Raw genomic sequence first — 23,882 nt, 5'->3', positions numbered from 1 at the left:
ATAGCGAATTGAATATTAAAAGGTACCTCTGTTCTACCTAACCTAGGAAGAATATCATCAGATTATTAGCTTTGGATTAATTTCTGGCTAGCTAAACTAACTGGGGATTGGTAATAATCAAAGCTAAACCAATTCCTTACCGACTAATGAATGGCTGGATGCTCTGGCCCTTTAGGGGTTCCATGTTCATTGGCATTGGCTCTGGGGTGGACAGCCAATAAGAATAGTCATTTCTTGAAGCAAAGTTGCAAACATTATTGATGTTGCAGAACATGAAAGGCATGGTACTAAAGCGACGAAGGCAGCTGCCAGCCGTTCCTAGGAAGAATTGAAGAGAAAAAGATGAAGGACAGCATCATGATGGTACTTTCGTTTCTTCTAAAACAGTAACAAACAACTTTTCAAAGAGAAACTTGTCTACATTTCTTAGGTAATAAATATACTTTATTTCTTAAATTCTAATATTTACTCATATTTTAACACATCTAAAATCAGGATGTATTTTACAATGTATGTGGACATTTACTGTGGTAGCTCATTACATATTCCCCAACGCTGTTTCTAACCTAGTGATGCATCTTATAAACAATGGTGTCTTATGGAGAATATTTAGTAATTTATTGCATACAAATGAGGGACACACACTGAGTCTTTACCATATCTTATCAATATTTCCTGCTCCAGGCTGCCCTTTATTCTTCTAAGACTTTCCTAGTATGTATCTTGTGAGGGACTGCAATCTCTTTAAGCCCAGGGATAACAGTAGTGCTGACAAATATGCATAGCAATCACAAACAAGTTTGAAGATGAATAAGTAAAAAGGAAAAAAAATGAGAGGAAGGAAGTATGTGAAGAGAAAACAAAGAAAAGAAACTAGTCTTTGATATTTAGAGTTGATAGGAGCAGTAGAGGTTATCTCTACCAGTGATCAAGCCTTTCCTTTCTCATTTACTCACAAAAGAATGATAAAAAATGATGGAGCCCCTTCACACATTTTTAAGTGATATGATATTTAAATTTTTATCAGATATTATATAAAATTTGATATCTAAATTTTTTCATCAGGAGTTTAAGTTGATACTGTGCCAGAATTAAGATATTGGCTATTGTCTCTCAGCTCCAAACCCACCCTTCTATTCTCTTTGTAATACTAGGGGATGAGAATTTGCAAACCACATTTCTACCTTGTCACCTGTCATTTATGGTGTTTTGTGAATATTGATATTTAAAAATAAACGTTTATGTCACTCTTTTAAATGTAACCAATGTAATGATTTGAAACTTAACATTAGCCATTATAGAAAATACATAAACTCATCTTTAACAGCTGACAATTACACATCGTTTCCTTTTGCATTTAAAATTTATATTTCGGGGGCACGGTGGCTCATGCCTGTAATCCTAGCACTCTGGGAGGCTGAGGCGGGCGGATTGTTTGAGCTTAGGAGTTCGAAACCAGCCTGAGCAAGAGCTAGACCCCGTCTCTACTAAAAATAGAAAGAAATTAATCAGACAACTAAAAATATATAGAAAAAATTAGTTGGGCATGGTGGCGCATGCCTGTAATACCACCTACTCGGGAGGCTAAGGCAGAAGGATCACTTGAGCCCAGGAGTTTGAGGTTGCTGTGAGCTAGGCTGACGCCACGGCACTCACTCTAGCCCAGGCAAAAGAGTGAGACTCTGTCTCAAAAAAAAAAAAATTATATTTCCATTCTACTGCTCTCACAGTTTTATCCTAATGTAATATATCTTTATTTTTGGAAGTCTTATTGATCATCGTACCATATTTCTCTGAAACAAAAATTTAAAATACCTTTTTAAAAATTTCTGTGACCGGATTTTTCATGTTAAAGGTTTTATTTTGACCTGTCATCATTATAAATATTATTAATTCAAAACTGATTAAAACCATACATATTATAAATCTTTATAATTATTAAACAAAAAGTAAACTTTTATTAGAAATATATTTCTTAATGACATGGATTAAAATAAGTTATAGAGCCTCAGTTAATGGAGACTTTACCAAAACCATTATTTTGAATTGTCCTTTTGAATTTGTTTCCCAGAGGTTTTCACACTTCAAGGCAATATGCCGTAGTATGACTCTTTTATAAAGTGGGAGATGTATGAGAGTTAAAAGGAGATATGGGAAAGGAGATCACCCAAAGCACATTCACAGGCAGATTGGCTTTAAGGAGAAAGTACATATGAAAGTTGAAGACTTGAAAACTGATTTCTTTAAAATTATGCTTGTATACCTCTTGGAAATTTTTCATATATCCGAAAAGTTATGCTTATCTCAAACTGAAGATGACTGATAAAAGAGCAATGGCTCTTAAACCTGGTGGATCATCAGAATCATTTGGAATTTTAATACAATATGTTTGGGATGGGCCTAGGAATCTTCAAAAGTTCCCCAGGTTGAAAATCATTGATTTAGTCTAATTTATCCCTTTTTCCAAAAAGAAAAAACTGGTTCAGAGAGAAGTGACTGACTCAAGGTCATGTGAGAGTGAAAGATAACATGGCATAATTGAAAAAGGGAAGGATTTAGAATTGGCAGGTGTTACATTCAAGTCTTACCTCCATCACTTTCTAACTGTGGTTTTTAGTCAGGTACTTAATCTCTTTGTCAGTTTCTTTGTATATAAAATGAAAAAAACAATGTTTGTCATATTTTTCTTGATCATAGTTGTGAAAATCAAATTAGACAATGGATATGAAAGTGCTTTGTACATTACAAAGTAATTTAAAAAGAAAACTAACCTAATGCCTAATTTGGGACAGAGCTGCCTGGTCTCATAAAGAAGAGAAAAGGAAGAGATATATAAAAGGAAGACCCATAATGATGAGATCAGGGGTGTTTGGTTGCATCGGTGCTATAGGCTGCCCACAATGATGCAGAATCCTGGATTATAATTCTCCAAATTTTCAAAAGGTGAGTGATTTTATGTACTCTTAATGTCTCTCCATCCCTTAAAAGTATAAGGCTTTATCAGACTAATGGTTCTCAGTATGTTTTTTTCTTCCAGATAGAAAAGTTTTAGTATTCAATTTATCTCTTCTACCCTCTTTCTTACATAACCATAATCCTTCCACTAATCCAACACAGACTGTATTTATTCAGTCAGGTAATTGTTTCTTTAACATCAAAGCTAAAGCTGCCTCTATTCTTTGCGTAGTCATCAAGATATTTCCAATGTGATTCTTGTATGAGCCGTAGCAGAGCCTCTGCAATCTACCACCACTTTTAGGATCTTGGTCCCTACCATGGCATTTGACCAAATACATGCATTCTGAAAAGTTATAATGATATACTGGATAGCAGATCCCATTTTCTCTTTGTATTACATTTTTTAATTTCATAGTGCTCAAAACTTTCTAATGGTTCCTATTGACCTGATAGGTTAAGGATTTTAACGTTACAAGTTTGATTGTAAGTTAGACTCTGACAGTCTAGAGAAAATGAACAAAAAAAGAGAAGAATTTTATAGGAAAATACTAGATAAAATTATCTAAATATATTAAATTAAATTAGTTAATGAGATATCCAATTAAAAGTACCAAAAGATAATATAATCATTAATTTAATGATTATTTGGCAATTGCAAAATTAGAAAAAGAAGATGTACATAAAGAAAGCAAAAAAGTGAATGAAAGTAAAGGAATGATGAAAAGGAAAAAAAGAAAATACAAGGAAGAAAAGAGAAGTACAAGAGGAAGATGAAAGATGTTAAGCAAACCCCCACTTTATTTGGATTCATAAAATCACCTATGACCATTGGCTTCCATGTAAGAGAACATGCCTACTCTGGTGGGACAGAACTGGCAGGTGTGGCCATATTCCCTGAGAATAGAGAAAGTACATCAGACCTCTGGGGTCTCTGCTGCTGCAGAACTGATTTCACAGAATGAATGGCCCAGCCAATGAGACCTCAGGAGCCCTCTCACTATAAAGATCCCAGAAAGCAGGAGCCAAGATTATCTTTGTAAATGTCTTTATAGAGGCAAACAGGATAGTGAGTCCTAAAATAGGCAGCCCCAGTTCAAACAATGGGACCTCGACATCCAAAGTCAAAATTCCAGGAAAATAAATTTTGGGGATAGAAGAGTCCTTGACAGTCATCCAGTCCAGTCTCATCCCATCACCCAAGCTGCCCAGCCTGGTACTGACAAGGTACATGGGAACACTTTAAATGAACTGTGAACTGAATTTCATATAGAAATGTGGTGCTGTGTATAGCTTTAAACTGCTCTGATAATACTTTGTAAAGCTAAGGCACTTATTTTAGAAATTATAAACTAGTATAATTAAGCAATGACCTTATTTTCTTTGATCTACGAACCAAGATTCTCTTCAGAACTTATCTTTCAACTTGATGAAAACCAGTTTCAGAGGAAAGGAAACTATCTCCCATGAATTATAAACACTGCCCACTCAAGCAGCTGCTATACTGTAGAGAGCCCAGGGAATCTGTTTCCTTAATAATTAAGCTAACTAAAAGTAAATGTGGCCCTTTTGAAAATGCCTTGCTTTAGGCCAAGAATTGTACCTCACAATAGCTAATTAATGCTTTTTGCTTAAGGTTAAATATTATTTATTTAAAGATCATAGTGAATATATTCAGTTGCCCTTGACATGGTCTTTAATTTGCAAATCCCAAAAGAACAGAGAGAGGCACTCTGGCCCAGGCTACTCTAGAACCCAACAGGAGTGTCAAATCAAAAACAAAATGTGTAGTAAGAAATTAGATGCTGATTATCTCACCCAAGTCTTGACCATGGGCTCTTTTATTTCCTTGTACATACAGGAGAGAAAAGCCTTCATAGATCTGGACTGTTCCCTGCGGGCATTGTGGTGCATCTGTTGTCTGGCTGTGGCGTGTGATAAGAAATCCATGGGCAATAAAGGACGTTCCAGGGGGACCTGGGGGACCTTGTAATCCATCTGGCCCGGGAGGACCATCCAAACCACGGGTACCTGTTTCCATGAATCATCAATATACAAGATTAAGTAAGCTCTGATCCACTGTTATGGTTATTGACAAACATTATGACTTCATTATATTAGTTAATTTATTCAATATTTATAGAGTATCTATAAAGGCACTATCAGATATCATGGGCTTGGAGACAAATTAAGATACAGTTTCTGCCCTCAGAGAGATTTAAACATGTTTTTTTCTTCTGGCATTGGTTGAAGATGGCAAGCACTAAAACACCGGGTGAATGGAACCTGAGATGGGAAGAAGTGATGCTTATTTGGAGAGCCTGTATGTTACCTAGTCTCTTGCTGTACTAAAAGAGTCTGAACCCCATGACCAAATTTCAGCCTGATGTTTTGTTCATCAATGAGAAAGGAAGGGTGTGGTTGCCATCAGTTTGCCAGCTTCAGTGGTGAAAAACATTTTCCTTTGAATCTGTCTGGGGAATAATTCCCAGGCATACCTTTTTGTTTAGAGAATAAGCAGGGCATTCTGAAAATGCCTTTCCAAAATGCTTATTTTCAATCTACTACTGGCTCCCCTTTTCGATTTAGTGTCTTGATTTGAGCTCATTTAAAAATTCTCTTTATATATAGGTCTCTGACCAGTGTGTGTATAGATTTTCATTCTGGGGAAACTTCACAGCAACACCAGTGATGAAGATGACACTAACTTGTTTTTTTCCCTAGAACTATGACACTAATGAAATGGCAAGTTGTTGGCTCTAGGAAGGCCATATGTATCACCACTCTGCCTTGTTGCTGCTGATATTTGAAATAGAAACTCTTTATGTTTATTTTATTTAGAGTTATATTATCTAGAGTTGCTAACATATATCTACAATCTAATGAGCATGTGATCTTCTATTCCTATTTTAAAAATCTTAATGTTAATGTATTTTTTATTGCAAGTTGACTCAAATTCTTTTTGGAAGTAGATTGAGTATAGATTGAAAGTGTAGTAGATACCAGACTCAGTATTATTAGGGGCACATATTAATGAGTGACCTCAAAAATCTGCATATCAATTTATCATCTAAGCATGAGATGTCACCATAACCCTCAAAGGTCTATGAGATCACTTAAACTTTTCATTTATATTTACTGCATTTTATGGGGGAAATTATACCCTATTGTGATGTTTTCAAATGTGGTGAGATTCACAATAGTTTCAAGGTGGTCTGGAGATTTAAATCAATATATTGAACATTAGCTGAATAGGTAAGTATAACGAGTACCTGGAAATCCCTATCTTGAGACAAAGCTGGGTTTTCCAATTCTCTAAACACATAAACAAAAGCAACCTTTGTATGTTTCTCTTGTAGTGGCAAATCCCCTTATATGTGCCTTCCTATTTTTCTCCTGCTCCAGATTCACCAGCTAGCTGTGCTCCCTCAAGAGGAAGATCTCATAGCTCCAAGTGGAAGCCCTATGCCCAGAGGTCTCCCAGACTTAAAGATCACCATCAACAGCATTGTTTTACTTGTCTCACCTGGCTGGCCTGGCAGGCCTGGGTCTCCTTTGCGTCCTACTGCACCATCAAAGCCAGGGAGTCCATTGCGTCCAGGATCTCCTGGAGGGCCAATTGGACCTACAGGAAAAGAAACAGGGTTTTCAAATGTGGGTAGAATAATTTCACATCCAGACAGATCTAGAATATACAAGATTCTTGAGACACTGAATTCATAATTTGGATTAAATCCAGATAAATGATGGGATATCTCAAGCCCAGGAAAAAAGAAGAAAACAAAGATTTAGCTTTGGTTTTAAACATTCCATTTACTTCTGAGGAGATTCTATTAATATGGCAGTTGTGTTCTCTTTGCCTTCAGAACGAGAGGAGTGCAGATCCCAACTTTTGTTATCTATCTATTATAAGTTACGGCTAGGTACACTTTATTTTTGGTAAGACTACCATTCAATCAGTTAATAAGGGAGAAAGACTAAAGTTAGTTACTAGCTTTCTTTTATAATCAAAGTTGGCTATAAGCATAGAGTCAAATGGCCAGCTATTAATAGATAGCAGTTAATTTAAAAGTCAAGGGGCCTCACCAAGGGAAACTGATGGCCCACCAAATCAGCCTTGATCTTTCTGCTGGGTGAGGTAGAGAAAGCACCAGCTCTTAAATGCATTTTCATTTCATTACAGAGTTTTTAACATTAACTCATCTGTTCAACTTAGAAGTGCCAGAGGAGCTAAAAGAAACCTGACAAGGCCTAAAAGAAATTCAGCCATGAGAAGTTAACAATTGCAAAAAAAAAAAAAAAAAAAAGAAATGGGACCTGTGGTGGTCTGGTATTCTACTAGTTGCTGAGACTCCTATTGTCAGAGACAAATTCTGACATGTCAAAAAAGAACTAGGGAAATCTTCTGAAATACATAAACCTTAAAAAGATGATCTGCAAAGGTACCTGGTAAGCCTTGAGGTCCTGGGAGTCCTGGTGGACCTTTTAATCCAGGCTGGCCAGGGATCCCTGGAGGACCAGCATCTCCTTTGATTATAATACTCTGTCCTGAAGGACCAGGTAATCCAGGAGGACCTAAGAGGCAAAACACACACATTTGAAGGGGAAGAGAAAGGTCAGAAGAAATGGATGCCAAAGTGACCTAAGATCAGAATAAGAACTGGTGTGAGAAAAACATGTCATATGTATTGGACTGCTACCATATACATATCCAACAGAAATCTGTTTGGGAAAACTACCATTATCTTGCCCAGAAGACTGAAAAATAATTTTCTTGGGGTCAATGGAAAAATTAGACATATCATCCCTATTTTAAAGCCTTGAGCATCACTCAGTTACTAGAAAGTCTAATCCATTACAGTTCTGTGAACACTTGGTGTCAGGGGAAGACAATCCTATTCCCTTACAAGTCCATTCTGATTCTAATAGCATTTGCAGTTCTTGTTTGTTGTGCTTGTCAAGGGACCCATTGAACTAGTAGGGGAATTTAGCAGATGCCCTATTTCACAATTTACAAGAAACCTCAATAAGTCTCTTAGCAAAAAGAACTATTTTAATATAAAAAATATGCAAATATACATATGTGACTTGTTCTTGTGATCTGTTCAATTGAATATCGAAAAGTTACTATAAAAGCCAATAAAAATTTCAAAGAAGCATTATTGTCAATCCTGCATTTATCCTAAATTTAAAAGATGTACTATCAATATTATATTAATAAAATAGAGTTTTAGATATTAGTAAATAAAGAGAGAGTCCTGCTTATTTCCCTTCAGTTGTTGAGGACTTAGACTGGCAGTTTTGCCGAAAGACAAACTTTCAAATTCTTTAATGCATCCAAGTGTCAGGTATAACTAGCTTCAGGAATAAGGTCTTACCTGGTGGACCAATAAGTCCTGGTTCCCCCTCAGGGCCAGGTGAACCAGGTACACCACTGGGTCCTTTCATGCCTGCAAAGAAGATACATAAACTTGCATGGCAAAGCAACAGGGCTACAGCCTTTACCCAGTCAAATCAGAAAATGGGTATCTTGTCCCAAAGGAGTTTAATATAAAGGGAAACCTCAAAACATCCCTTCAAATACCTGGGAATCCTGGAACACCAGGGAGACCAGGATCTCCTTTCATTCCATTAAGACCTGGCCGGCCAGGATTACCCTGAATAAATAAAATCATTAATGTTAAAAAAAAATTGGGGGGGAGAGAGGGGAGTGAGGGCATAGGTATTGCATAGTACATGGACATATGGCCCCAAGGCCACAGATTCCTACCCCTGGTTTAATGGTTTATAGCACCATCTCTAGAGTCAAACTTCCAAGATTCGAATCCCAATTTTGCCCCTTATCAGCTGGTGTGAATTGAGTTGATTATTTACCTCTTTGATCCATAGTGTTCTCACCTCTGACATGGAATAAATAGTGGTATCTACTTCATGGGATTGTGGTGAGGACAGTTCATATTAAGTGCTTAGAAAACTGATTGGCATGTGGTGTGTACTTAATAAATGGTAACTGTTATTTTATTATTTTTTAATAGAGATGGGTCTTGCTATGATGTCCAGGCTGGCCTCAAATTCCTGGTCTCAAGCAATCTTCCTGCCTAAGCCTCCTGAGTACCTGGGACTACAGGCTATTATTTTATTATTAACAAAAATATTCTTTTTTTAGTCTACACCTAAGGTCATAAATGCTTGGATTAGAGTCACATGTGCAGAAACGATAAAGCCCGAAAGACTTAGCAAAGATATAGCAGGGCCTGTTAATTAATTGGATTAGAGGGCCATGAAAAGTGTGGAAAGAAGAGTTGAAAATAGCTCTAGAATTGATCTAAAGGAAGAATACAGAATAGCAAAATCATATAGGAGGCTACTGCTTTAGTCCAAGTGTGGGACAATGAAGCTTGTATTAATAGGAATGAAAAAGGAGAAAGCCTGGAACATCTTATTATGCCAAAATATAAGAAAGTATTAAGAAAAAGGGAGGTGCATGTCAGAAATACAGAAGATCCAGCTTGAAAGGGCTTCTAAATCTGGAACAATGAAAGCATCTAAACAAGTAATGATAGTTTAAAAATTGTAAATCATTGGAAAAAATGGGACATCACGGGTCTATATTGATAACAAATACATAAATAAATAGGAGAGAACAGAGGGATCTTGCTTGTAGTAGGGCCAACTGGTATATGTGGAGGTAGTGCTAAAGATGGAAATCATCATTTTGCCACTATCCCAGCAGTGATTGGTTGAAGCAAAAAATATTAATAAATGTTAAATCTAAGGGGAAATTTTGATGAGGAGCAGTATATTTGCATGATCTTAATGTGCCTTCCTGCAGTTTTGCTTATTAGTTGCAAGAGGAAAAATAGCAACCATACAATGGAGAAACCGAACAACAACTTGATTGGGTGATCAAAATTAAAATCACAAATGAGGGGCAGATAGACATCATGGGCCTCCTTATCTATTATCCTGAGAAGGACACAATATCACTCATGTAGTATTCCAGCTGGGGATGCATAACTTGAATCTAATTATAAAGAAACATTAGACAAAAGAAGGAACATTCTATTTTAAAAATGATGAGGGGGGGTAAATTTTTTTTTTAAATGTCAAGGTCATGAAAGAAAAAATAAATAGGCTTAGGAACTGTTCCAGATTAAAGGAGCCTAAAGAGATATGACAATTAAATGCAATGCATGATTTGGTTTGGGTCCTGTACTGGAGGAAGAAATACTAAGAAGGACATTACTAGGTCAATTGACCCAATTGGAATATGAAAGATAGAAATTAAAGTATCATATCTATGTTCAATTTCCTGAAATTGATAACTCTACTGTAGTTATATAAGAGAATATTTTTAATCTTAGGAAATATGCACTGAAGTATGTAGTGGTAAAGGGGCATGATAGATACAACTTATTTGCAGACATTTCAGGAAATATATATATTTATATAAATATATATACTTATACACAAACAAAGAGAAAACAAAGGGGCAAAACATATTAGGCAGTAGTCTTGAATGCACACAGGGCGACATGTGAACCAGAAGCACATGGGAGAAGAATGAGGTGGGGAGTGAGTACAGAATGAACAAAGAGATAAATAAATTAAGTCTAGGTAACTAGAAGAATAACGATGCCATAGGGAAAAAAAAGGTTAGATACAGAAAAGCATTAAGGGCCACTACTTTAGATTGTTTTCAGCTATAAAGCAGCCTTCACAGTTAAAAGATAGCCCAAACCCTGTTGGCTGCCAAATCTACCAAGAATCTGCTTGAATGAATGGAGGTGGCTTTGAGGATCCATAAAGGAGAATGCGACTCTCTGGGTCACTCAAACCAACATAGAAAGCACATGAGTGTATATGCTATTATTGTCTTTTTATAGGTGAAGAAAGAAACCCAGAGTGTCTGTTTTCCTTATAGACACAGCGGAAGTGTGCAGTGGAGCTGAAATTTGACCCTAGTCTAGCTAATTTCAAAGTCTAAAATATTCCCACTCACCATAATTACTTCCCTATGGATGGACTCATCCACATGAAATGCTCTGATATACGTGTCTCCTTTGCATAAATTTGCTTTCACTGAAGTGAAGGCTTCTCAAATCTAAAAACTATACATACCAAAAACTCCAGGTAAAGTATCTTCTGAAGAACCCTTTAACTATAATATAGCAAAGTCTCAACTGGGAGACTGTAGGAAACTTGCCTTCTACTTTCTTTTTAATTCTCCAGTGAATCATGCAAACAGCCTTGTTCAATGAATGTTAATTAAAATGATGCAGCTTAGAATTCTCATTTTGAATGCAAACATCCGCACTCCTCTCTCATCAAATATCTACTCCCATTTCCTACCGGGAGTCCTGGTGGTCCTTGATCTCCTTTCAAACCAGGCAAGCCAGGTTGCCCAGGTTGGCCTGGGTTTCCCCTCTCTCCTTTAATACCTCCATTTCCAGGGAGACCCCGAGGACCTTCTGGGCCTGGTGAACCTTGATAATGTACAACAAATAACCACATTTCAGTATAGCATAACAGTAGCATAGAAGTCAGGCTTTTAAAATATCAATCATCTTCCTATTAGGTTGCAGAATAAAATCCAGACTATATTTAAATATATAGAACTATGCTGACTCCCTTTCTAATGTAAAGTGGACTGGGTTCTTTTTGTTATTAACACTGGTTTACAGACTCTTTCAGTTTACATTTTATTATATATTAAACTCAATAAACTCATATCTAAAGAAAGGACTCAGGACATCATAACATTTGCTTCTGCAGTCCTTCAAGTGTTTGACTTAATGTGAAATGAAACAGAAACTGTAGGGCACTTTCTCGAACGGAAGCATGCTTCAGAATCACCTGGAGGGCTTGTTAGATTCCTGGGCCCACCCCCAGAGTTTTGGATTCAGCAACACTGAGGAGGGGCCCAATGATTTGCATTCTAACAAGTGCCGAGTAAAAGTTGAAGCTACTAGTTTCAGGACCTCGCTTTAAAAATCAGTGTTGGCTGGTCCAAGTGCAGTGGTGTTTACAACTAATTGATCACAACTAGTTACAACGTATTTCTTTGTTCCTTCTCCACTCCCACCACTTAACTTGACTTGCCCTTAAAAAAGAAATCACTACTGTAGGGCAGTCAGGGATTTAAGCTATTTGTCTTGTTGTGATGAAAATCAAATTCTTTCATTTGTAAGTAGTTACATGTATTCAGCTTTCATTACTATACAATAAAGATAGTTATTTAAGCAAACTAACTGTTTAACTTCATTTTAGTGATGTGCTTGATACTTGGGAATATTTTAAAATGTCAGAAATTTATTGATACAATACAGTACTTTAAAAACTTATTTCTAAAATGTTTTCATATTTTTAACATTTTAAATATTTTTTTTTTTGAGACAGAGTCTCACTCTTTTGCCCAGGCTAGAGTGAGTGCCGTGGCGTCAGCCTAGCTCACAGCAACGCAATCCTTCTGCCTCAGCCTCCCGAGCAGCTGGGACTACAGGCATGCGCCACCATGCCCGGCTAATTTTTTCTGTATATTTTTAGTTGTCCAATTAATTTCTTTCTATTTTTAGTAGAGACGGGGTCTCGCTCTTGCTCAGGCTGGTTTCGAACTCCTGAGCTCAAACGATCCGCCCGCCTCGGCCTCCCAGAGTGCTAGGATTACAGGCGTGAGCCACCGCGCCCGGCCACATTTTAAATATTTTTAAGAAAAATAAATAATTCTGTATGCATCTTGTGAGTAAATAAAATCATTTAAAATAGGATTTTGCTAAGTTTTTTTCCTTATGCTATGTTTTCAACCTTTCTTGATAAATACATCAGGTCCATTAAGCAACCAGGGAGATATTATCATTGGCCAAGCCTTTTGTCACTAGGTGTGAAATAGGTGCTACTTCCTTGCAGAGTGTTTAGTGGTTGAGGTTGAGACAAAGTAATCCTGCCTTAAGAAAATAATTACAAAGCCCTAAATAATGAACAGCCAATAGTTAACACTTCTACCCTGTCTCCTCTGGTAATCTCAGGTTTTTTATTGATTATAACAAAAAACGAAGATACGTAGGGATTACTTTTAAGGAACTATCATGGGCATATGAATTTAGAATACCGACTTCATGCTTACATATGGACAATATGTCATCTTTTTTTACCTGAGATAAAATTGACTTTAGTTCCCTTCCCAATACTCTTAAAACTCAGAATCAACGCCTAATACTAACAATGCAGAATGGCATAGAGATTAAAAACACTGGACTCTGGAGTTAGAATGCTGGGTTAGAATCCCAGCTCCATTAGTCATTAGTTATTTGACTTTAGCAACATTATTAATCCCCTTGGCTTCAATTTCTTCTTCTACAAAATGGAAATAAGAATATCACTTACTTTATCAGGTTGTTATAAGGATTTAATGAGATGGCATATATAAATTACTTAGCACAGTGCCTGGTACATAGTGAAAACTATGGAAGGGTTTTATTATTATTATTACTTATATTATCTTCATTATTAATAGTAATACTGAAGGTAAGAACCTATCTTAAAATATGAGCTTGTTTTTAATCTTGCGAGTATTTCTATGTGATTTCAGAATATAACATTACATATCTGGCACATGAGAAAGAGGAAGGAGGCTCACAACAGTAAAACAATTGTTTTATCTTTAAACAATTTAAAGATCATATAGTTACTCTAGCCTGGCAACAAGACAACAAATAAATTCCCCTCCCAATAATAAGAAAGGGTTGGGGTACTTTGTACATTAAAAAAAAATGTATTGTTCAAATGCACTAGATAGGGTTTTCTAAGCAAATTTGCTAGTTTCATCCATAATGTATGATTCGGACTAGAAATCAGGTAGCAAATCAGCTTATTAAGAAAAATAATAAACTATCTGTGAATCAACCTGATAACAATGACAAGGTAAGATTAAGATGGGGGAAAAAAGGGAAGTTTTATGACCCTTTACCCCAATTTGAAAGGTTATCAGAACATGGTATCATTTGAAGAAAAAAACTAGGGTACTGTACATTTTACAATTAAAAGGAAATAATAGGAAATTTATATGTTAATTCAAATCTGCTGTTTAGAGTTCCTTGAATTTAAATCAATGAGTAATAACATTTAATGACATAAAGGACACATAAGTTTTATTTTTAATAATATTCAATAGTTTCTCTCTTCCATTACTGAAAATAGCCCTGAATACACAGATCAGGGCAATCTGAGGCAACCAAATTTCAAGAAAATAAAATCAATACACAGAGATTACAAATGGGCCAAATGCCTGCCTAAATAGCTTGATGCAGTCTCAAAGGTAAAAATAAGTGTATTTCCATTTAAAATTCAACATGTCTTTATGTATTAACTACCTAGCATAAACAATTGAAGCCATGAAGACCTAATTTCATTTTAAATTTAATTATAATCAAGTCACATTACCTTCATCAAAATGTTAAAACCCCAGCAGATAGTATTTGAGGATAACAGCACTCTTCAATGTCTTCTGAATTATAGCAAAAAAGTGAATTTCTCTTATCACACATACAAAGCATTAAAAAAAAAAGAATTGACTAGTGAAGAGTCTAACCTTGAAAACCTGGGAAGATCAGAGTTCACCAAAGCCCAAAGATCGATGTTAGCAGTATCAGACATCACACAGTACAAAATAAGATTATGAGTTAGAAGTGGTTCACAATATAGCATAAGTTAAACAATAATCTTCTTTGCCAGCATTTCTTATAACTACAGCATAATCAGTATGCAAACAGAACTACAGAGGAGTATGGAGAGCCAAACCTTTTCAAATAGAGCTTATTCTAAAGAATAAGCTGCTGGTCTTCATTAATCAAACAAAATGGAAAACTCTATTGAAGACATCACGTTAACACCACTACTGTGGCTTTCCAAAAGTTAGCTTCTCAAAACATTAAAGTTGGCAAAATAGTACCATTTCACCGACAGCCTTCAGCTCCTTCAGCAAAGGGGTAATTTTGGATAAATAAGTTTAAGTTTGTCTTGGCCTCTGCCATCCTTTAGTAAAAACACCAGGTGCAAATTTCTTGATATGTTCAGATTACCCCAAGGAGATACAGTTAACTTTAAAGGTCTCATTGGCAAAAAATACAAAGATCATAGGTGATGGAACAGAAAAATCAAAACATGAGTATATAATGGCCATTACCAACTGTACTTTTGTTTGTATTTGAAAACCATTCCACGAAGGCACATTTTGATTTTTTTTCCTAATTCATAATGAGGATTTCTCCTGTACACTATTACTTACAATGTGTTACTTAAAGAAAAATAGCCAATGTATATTCGTATACCATTAAACTTGAAAATAAAGATTCAAATTTTCTAAAGATATGAAGACTATCAGTGAAGGGGTGCTTTAAAATAATTTGTCATGCAATATCCCACCCCAAACCACAGAAAATATCACATTTACTTTATTATTATTCAGCACACATATTAAGTCAGGCTATTCACTATTAAAAGAAGGATCATTAAATATAAAGATTAAAAGCCTACAAATAGAACACCTCTTTGTTAGTGTTAATTGACTAAAAACACAATTTTCTTTTCTTACAAGTCTTGCTATGATTTGTAAACATTGAAAGTTAGCAGAAAGAATAAATTGTGCTACAGAACTGAATCCTAGAAGTTAGAAGACCTAGGATCTATTTTTGACTCTGCTACTTAATAACTGTAATCGTACGACTTTGGGCAATTCAATCTTTCTGAGCTTGTTTTCTCACCCACACAATGGGAATAGTGTTATCTGCTCTAACCTCCCTCATAGGATTGTTTTAAAGATCAGATTCAATTTTTAAAATATTGACCTAATGTCTGCCATGTGCAAGTTGCTACAGGAAAGAAGACCCAAACTCTGCCCTCTAGGAGCTTACAATAAAAGTACATTGTATGATGTAAATGGTGGTATGCCAGATAAATAGAAAACATTATCATTACTACTTAATATGTACAAATTTTAAAGCATTTGATACTTTGAAATTTAGAAAGCTAAAAATTGGCTTCTGTTTGTTTAAATGGTCTCTAAACCACATATAGCAAACTAACTCAGGACAATACCTAGAGCAGAGTCTGGCCAAACGATTAGTTAAATAAATTAGGATTCCCACCTAAGATAACTCAGAGTTTGAGTAAAGAAATTTTATGTGCGTGTGTGTTTGATATAGAAGGACCAGTAACAAGAACTCCTAGAAAAATATTTCACTGGAATATGATATTTCAGTCTGAGTCGCTAGCAAGGAAGACTTTGGATCATATCATAGCAAAACTTCTAAGACTTCAATTTCTAAAAGGTAACATTTTAAAGAGATATATGCCAAGTCAATTTTGTGTATGAAGCTCTCAGTCAATTATTTTTCAAACCACCTAACAAAGTTTAACTGAAAAACAAAACAAAAACCTAAAGTCTTATATATAATTGGTAATTACTAAAGATACACTGATGAATTGACTAGTATATTTTAAATTCAGTTTCCACTTAAAGATGTAGTCTTCAACGGTTGCAAAGAAGACAAAACTACAGAGACCAGGTTCCAACAACTATGCAATTTAGAGCACATTTGGTAAATAAGTTGTTAAATCGGTTTTAAAGTAATGTGGCTACTCTTCTTTTTCTTCTATGAATAATATTGTAGTCCCTCAGAAGAAAGAAATCTCCTTGCTAACAATATAGTCTAGCAGTGATCAAGCAGCAGAAATATGTACAGGTCAGACAAAGTAGGACTCAAAATTATTTCAAAGTATCCCCTAGTCTTCTCTTTATCTTAGTGATAGTTAAATAGCACACACTGCCTTACTCTTTTTGATGACATACATTTAGGAAGAACACAAGAAGCAGTTACTAGGGGTTGATGGAGTTTTTGAGGTAACAGAAGAAACAAGAAAGTGGATGCAGGGCCCAATCTGCTATGGATAAGTGTCCGGAGCCATGAGGCCCGGCAGCTGCTTACCAAGCCCACGCATTTGCAAAAGCCTGCGGAAGAGCTTGTAAGTTTCTGTTTACCCATTATAACTATGTAGCCCTTGAAAGCCCCTGAGGGTTTCCTTATATAGAAACCCTCTGGCCGGAAAGCCAGAGCCTCGGAAAGCACCACCCCTTTTACTCTTTCTGCCTTACTTAAGCCTCTGCCTTCCTGCCAATAAACGAGACTTGATCAGACTCCTGTCTTGTCTCCATTTCTTGTGTCTCCTGCCTCTGCCAATTTCCACTCCCTCCTCCAGGGTCCGCGTTGACTACCCCGCGGGTCGGGACAGATAAGAGTCTCCTAAAATGGCATAAATAGTTTTCCTCTATCATTTGTCATATTTATAACTAGAATAAAAAGGCCACATCATAAACATCAAGCCATATTATAGCATTTGTGGAAAGATGATCCACTAGTAGAATAGATACTTAATGAGCTCTGGGGAACCTTAAGTGAGAGTCCCAGCTATGCCAATAACTAACAGTATTACCTTGAGCAAGCTTTTTAACCTCTTTGGGCCTCAGTTTTCTCATATATGACAAAGACGCTCTCCTTGACCAAAGTTTAGACAGGCTTCTCTGAGTCCAATTCTCAACTAGGCCTCAACCTCGGGCCCTGCGTTTGGCCTGCCAAGCCCAGGTACAACAAGAATCATGGTAATATCAGTTCAGGGAGAGTCCCTCTACCCTTGATATCTGATCAAGTTCTTCGTCCCCCACAACTGATGTCAATGTCTTTGGCCCATCTTTACCAAAAATCCTATTAGGCCAGTTTAACAATAACCCTCCTACCCTTGATGCCTCCTCTTAGTAATTTTCCATCACTGACCTTGGCTACAAATGCTCCTTGGCTATAAATCGCCACTTAACTTGTCTTTGTTGGATTTGGAGATGAGCTCAGTCCCTCTCTCCTATTGCAATCGTCTCTCCCCTGTTACAATAGCCCTGAATGAAATCTGTCTTACCATCTTTAACAAGTGTCCAATGTGTAATTTCTCTTTGACATATGTAAAACTTAAGTCTTTTCTAGATTTGACATTCTATGGTTCCATGAAATAATGGTTTTTTGGGGAGTAGAAAACTAGGGAATCAATTCACATAGAGATAGATAGCCTCTTGAAAAATTATGAATTTTAAATTTATAAGAAGAAAAAATGTCCTGGCATTCTCAGAGCCAGACCTCATGGGGTATACTTTTTTCCTTTTTAATTCCTCCTTAGAAATTTGAAAAAGACTATTTATCTTGAATAAAAATAATAAATCTATTCAAATATTTGTACCTTTTTATTCCTGATTAAGTGAACATCTTTCACTATGAATCAGCAATTTTCTATAGGGTAGCTACTGGTAATCGTTCTTTGGTATGTACTGTTTATATGTATATGATGAAAATAAATATTACGAGTCCTCTAATTTGTGCTGGTTACACTGATTCCTTTTTACTTTGTGCCTATTGGTCCTTTTTTTTCTTTTTTCTTTTCTTTTGAGACAGAGTCTTACTCTGCTGCCCGGGCTAGAGTGCCGTGGTGTCAGCCTAGCTCACAGCAACCTCAAATTCCTGGGCTCAAGCGATCCTCCTGCCTCAGCCTCCCGAGTAGCTGGGACTACAGGCATGCGCCACCATGCCCGGCTAATTTTTTCTATATATTTTTAGCTGTCCGATTAATTTCTTTCTATTTTTGTTAGAGACGGGGTCTTGCTCTTGCTCAGGCTGGTCTCGAACTCCTGAGCTCAAACAATCCACCCTCCTCGGCCTCCCAGAGTACTAGGATTACAGGCGTGAGCCACCATGCCCGGCCTATTGGTCCTTTTTCACAGCAGCAGAATTTAGAATTCTGTGAAAACCCAAAATGTGAAGATGGGATGGTTCTAAAACCTGAAAGAGGTATGGCAAGTCAAGAATTACATATTTTCATGGGATGATATCAAGCTAAAAAGCTTCTGCACAGCAAAGGAAACAATCGACGAAGTGAAGAGACAACCCACAGAGTGGGAGAAAATATTTGCAAACTACCTGTCTGACAAAAGATTAAAACTAGAATATATGAGGAGCTCCAACGACATGATAGGAAAAAATCAAATAATCTGATTAAAAAATGGGCAAAGGATCTGAACAGATCTTTCTCAAAAGAAGACATACAAATGGCCAACAGGTATATGAAAAATGCTCAACATCATTAGTCATCAGAGAAATGCAAACCAAAACTACAATGAGATATCATCTCACCGCAGTTAAAATGGCTTTTATCAAAAAGACAGGCAATAATGAATGCTGGTGAGGATGTGGAGACAGGGGAACCCCTGTACACTGTTGGTGGGAATGTAAATTAGTGCAACCACTGTGAAGAACAGTATGGAGGTTCCTCAAAAAACCAAAAATAGCACTACTGTATGACCTAGCAATCCCAATGATGGGTATCTATCCAAAGGACAGGAATTCAGTATGTCGAAAAGATCTCTGCACTCCCACGTTTATTGCAACGCTATTCATAATAGCCAAGTTATGGAATCAACCTAAGTGTCCACCAAGAGATGAATACATAAAGAAATTGTGGTACACACACACACAATGGAATATTACATAGTCACAAAAAAGAATGAAGTCCTGCCAGTTACAACAACATGGATAGAACTGGAGAACATTATGCTAAGTGAAATAAGCCAAGAACAGAAAGACAAATCTCACATGTTCTCACTCATATGTGGGAGATAAATATTAAAAACAATTGATCTCATGGAGACAGAGAGTAGAATGATGGTTACCAGAGGCTTGGAAGGGTAGTGGGGAGGGGGTTATGAAGTGGGGATGCTTAATGTGTGTAAAAATATAGTTAGATAGTTAGATAGAATGCATAATATTTGATAGCACAACAAAGTGACTATAATCAATGATAAGTTAGGGTATACTTTAAAATAACTGAAAGAGTGGAATTGGAATGTTCCTAACACAAAGAAATGATAAATGCCTGAGGTGATGGATACTCCAGTTACCCTGACTTTATTAATTCACATAGTATGCCTGCATCAAAAGTCACCTGTACCCTATAAAGATATACATTATGTACCTATAATAATTAAAAATAAAAAATTAGAAAAAAAGAATTACATATTTGCAGGATCTGATAATACATAGTTTTAAAAAAGTATCTTTTTAAAGAATAGTTCAATTTCATTTGCATTAACAGATGCAAACATAAGAAATACACTCTACTCCAAAGAAAAGGTAAAATATTATACCTTTTGGATACTACATATTTTCAACTAAAAATTAAACAAATATATGAATTTTGAAATGTTGAATTAGTTTTCCTAATTAGGTAATTTGGGATCATTCCAACATACAGAAACACTGGGTTCTACAAGTTCCTGACAACTTAGATAGGCCAACATGTAAGAATTGAATTGGCATATATACTCTTAAAATATATCCAAATACTTGGAAACATTAGGTATAGGTGCGTATATATACACATATACATATATAGAGACATATATGTATATATACACACATATATAAATATATACATATAAATATATAAGAAAAGTTTCAAACTTCATGCAGTTACTACTTTGGAGTTAAGGAGCTAACCTGTAGGACCTGGATAGGGATCAAAGTTCACCAAGGCCCAATGTCATCATTAACAAAAAGAAAAAAATATCAAAACTGTTAGAAATATCAAGAAACTAAAGCATTACACTAAATATTTTCAAGTTAAAATTTAATTAAATAAAAGAATACTCTGAAAGTTCATATTCATGCATCTGTATATAAACCAAATTATCATCACTTGGCATCAACACTAAATAGAAAACAGCATATGTGACATATTTTGAAAGACCAAAAGTCATTTTTATAATAATTATTACTATGAGCTCATATTAAGAAAATCAATTCTAAGAGTAATTGTGTTTAGAATTCCATTTTAATTTGCAATTTATGAACAAATTGAGAAGTCACAAACACTCATCAGGTGTGTGCCCTTCTCCTGACTTTTCTTGTTATTATTTCTTTAAAAATAGTAATTTTAAATCACCTTTGTGACTAATGGCCTTATGTTGACTTATTTCAAAGTAATGTTCAACTGTGAGCTCCATTACTATTAAGAATGAATAATCACAGTGTTGATTAGAATATAAAAAGGATAATAGTTTGGTTTATTTGAATTATTGCATGCAAAACCAAGCAAGATTCTTGCTTCAATTCTTTACATTACATGCAAGAAAGTTAACATGGCTGAGTAGATTTTCACTGGTTTTCTTCAATAATAAGCCAAGGTAAAACCTTAAATAATACCTTCCACAGACAGCCAAGTCAGATCAAATAAAATCTGATTTTGCAAATGATCCTCTGAACACAGTATGTGATCCCATTTAATTCATGCTTTTGGAGCATGTCTTATTAAAATTAACTCTGATCACTTTATATTTTACTATAGTTTAAATGAATTTTTTCATTTTAAAATGCTTTTTAAATTAAGTTAGAGACTTTCAAAGGATAAAAGGACTGTTGCTTTGTTTCTTTAATCTTAGATTTCTCTTATTTTTTCTTAAATCAATGAAGGTCAAGTTTGCAATTACCAGAAATACAAAAATAGAATATCAAGTCTCAAAAATCTGTTAATAACCTATCACCAGTGACTAGGCTCAGCGACATTAATCCAGAATGAAAATGAGCATTTCCAAAATTAGTAAAATGAAATGACACAGCACAGACACAAAATGAGAAGGTGAACATCGGATGCAAAATTGACACTACTGGAGCAGTGAACACAAGACAAATGAGGACTAGACGTGGTTGGTATGAAGAGATCACTAGTCAATTTGATCATGCTGTGATGTTGAAAATAAATTTGATTGCCTAATTCCTATGGAAAATAAAATTTTTTATTGTGCCTGGTGACATCTCCTGATCATATGACAGAATCATAGCAATACTTTTGGTAGGGACCACAAGCATCTATTGGTGATCACTAAAATGATTTCTGTGATAACATGCTGAGAAGCTCACATTGAAAAATGCAGATGACCATTTTGCTGCCAGGTTATCAGTTTAGCTTTACCTTTAATAATAAGACTAATAAAACCACTATTTCTTTTTTTCCTCCAAGTTGTTTTGTGAAATAAATGATGAAATGCATTACCAAAAAGAATTACTAGATGTCATGGAAATGGATGGAGTTCAGTATAAACCAAGTTATTTACTTGCAAGGAGTTCTTAAATTATAAATTCTAAAGTCTTAAAGACTGAATAACCTACCAGCAAAATGAAATAAATGGACTAATAAATAGACCATTCCCCTACTACTCGTGGACATACCTGGTCTCCCAGGAGGACCTTGGGGCCCAGGGTTGCCTTTAGGTCCTTCCAGAGCTGGACCCGGAGAACCAGGAGGGCCTGGGGGACCCTGCACACCCGGGAAACCAGGAAAACCTGATTCACCCTTTGGACCTGGAAGGCCAGGGTTTCCTGGAATGCCAGGTAATCCTCCATCGCCCTTTTGGCCTATGAAAGTAAAGTGACATTAAAGAACACAGTAAATGATACTGAGTTATAGGTTTGCCTATAAGGCTAAAACTATTCATATTTATTAGAGCAATTAATGAAATTCACAAGAGTCATTTCTATCTTCCACCAAATCCCAAACCCACCCAGAAAACCGTAAACCATTTTTCCTATTAAATATATATGTATCTGTTAGAAGAACTATTTGAGTATGCATAGAAATGTAGGAACAATAAAAGCTTTCATCCTAAAAGGTATCCTTTGTATTAAGACATAGAGAAATGATCACATGACCAGTAGCTGTGAGAAAAAAAGAAGAAAAAATATGTATAAAGTATCTTCAAGAATAGATTCAAGATGGCTGGAGGAAATTCCTAAAACAAATGTTTTGAGACTGATTTTGAGACTAATGGAGGATATGGATTTCAATGGTTGCTATGTGTCCCTGAAAACCATTTTACCCAAGATTTATAATCATAGTCTAGACAAACTGTTCTGAATATTTTTTCTATACCACTAACACTTTTAAGTACAATATAATGGTGGCACATTAAAGCAATACTTTTCATGTTGGGATTATGGGAAAGATATCAGAATTTCTAGGATATGTGTGTGGTTTAAGAAAAGCCTCCATATAATAGCCAATGGTCATTTCCGAACACACACATACATGTATGTATACACATTCAATCTCTCTATTTAAACTATGGTGCTTACAATGAGAGGAAGCACAAGAAAGGGAAGATAGATGTGTGTGTGTATACATATACACCCAAGTATGTAAAACATATATTAAGATGAAGTTTTCAAAAAATATTTTTATTATTCATCTATATTTCTACAGAGTTTCCTTATCTTACCTTGATATTGCTTCCACAGGGAGAAAACTGTGGGTTTTTTTCTGGCTAAACACATTTTTTAAAATTTAGTGAAATCTACTCTTCCTACAATTTTGCCTTCTTTCTTTATCATTTCCTCAGTATTTATGTAGGAAGTTAATGAAGAGATATCTATGTGTAGATTTCTTTAATGATGCATTTTTATATAGCACAACTCCTTATACTAAGTTGCCAAATAATAAATGCTTTAAGGTGCAACTCTACCTTTGAGTATTCTGGGTTTGTATATGCATTTTTAACAGTAAATGGCAGAGATGAAAAAATAAATGTACTAGAGAATATTCTCATTTTATGAATAGATTAAGCATGTTTTATTAAGGTTTACCAGAAAGTCCTGGTAGTCCAGGGGGTCCTGGGATTCCAAAGCCTGGTTGACCTGTCAAAGTACAAAACGAAAAAATCTCAAGTGGATAATAATAATGAAACAAGAACAAATTATTTTCAGGTCATTGAGATTTTTATTAAGTGCAACAATATATATGAAACACGTAGACTTATTTCAACAAAGAACTACATTTTTTTTTTTTTT

At 35.6% G+C, this 23,882-nt stretch overlaps 1 protein-coding gene across 1 annotated transcript in view; it reads right to left on the bottom strand.

Moving 5' to 3' along the window:
• Positions 1-23,882, bottom strand: part of COL4A5 (collagen, type IV, alpha 5) — a 266,384-nt gene that overhangs the window by 4,057 nt on the left and 238,445 nt on the right. The window contains exons 36-46 of the mRNA XM_012644645.1: positions 23,679-23,729; positions 22,269-22,454; positions 20,541-20,549; positions 14,543-14,551; positions 11,308-11,441; positions 8,540-8,612; positions 8,334-8,405; positions 7,402-7,530; positions 6,482-6,580; positions 4,774-4,986; positions 141-318 (exon numbers count right to left, since the gene is read on the bottom strand). Coding sequence (XP_012500099.1) covers positions 141-318; positions 4,774-4,986; positions 6,482-6,580; positions 7,402-7,530; positions 8,334-8,405; positions 8,540-8,612; positions 11,308-11,441; positions 14,543-14,551; positions 20,541-20,549; positions 22,269-22,454; positions 23,679-23,729 — 1,153 coding nt within the window. The remainder of the gene's footprint in view (positions 1-140; positions 319-4,773; positions 4,987-6,481; positions 6,581-7,401; positions 7,531-8,333; positions 8,406-8,539; positions 8,613-11,307; positions 11,442-14,542; positions 14,552-20,540; positions 20,550-22,268; positions 22,455-23,678; positions 23,730-23,882) is intronic.

The sequence above is a fragment of the Propithecus coquereli genome, unplaced genomic scaffold, assembly GCF_000956105.1.
Source record: "Propithecus coquereli isolate 6110/MARCELLA unplaced genomic scaffold, Pcoq_1.0 Scaffold104, whole genome shotgun sequence".
Taxonomy (NCBI): Eukaryota; Metazoa; Chordata; class Mammalia; order Primates; family Indriidae; genus Propithecus; species Propithecus coquereli.
This window is presented reverse-complemented; position numbering and strand designations above follow the sequence as displayed.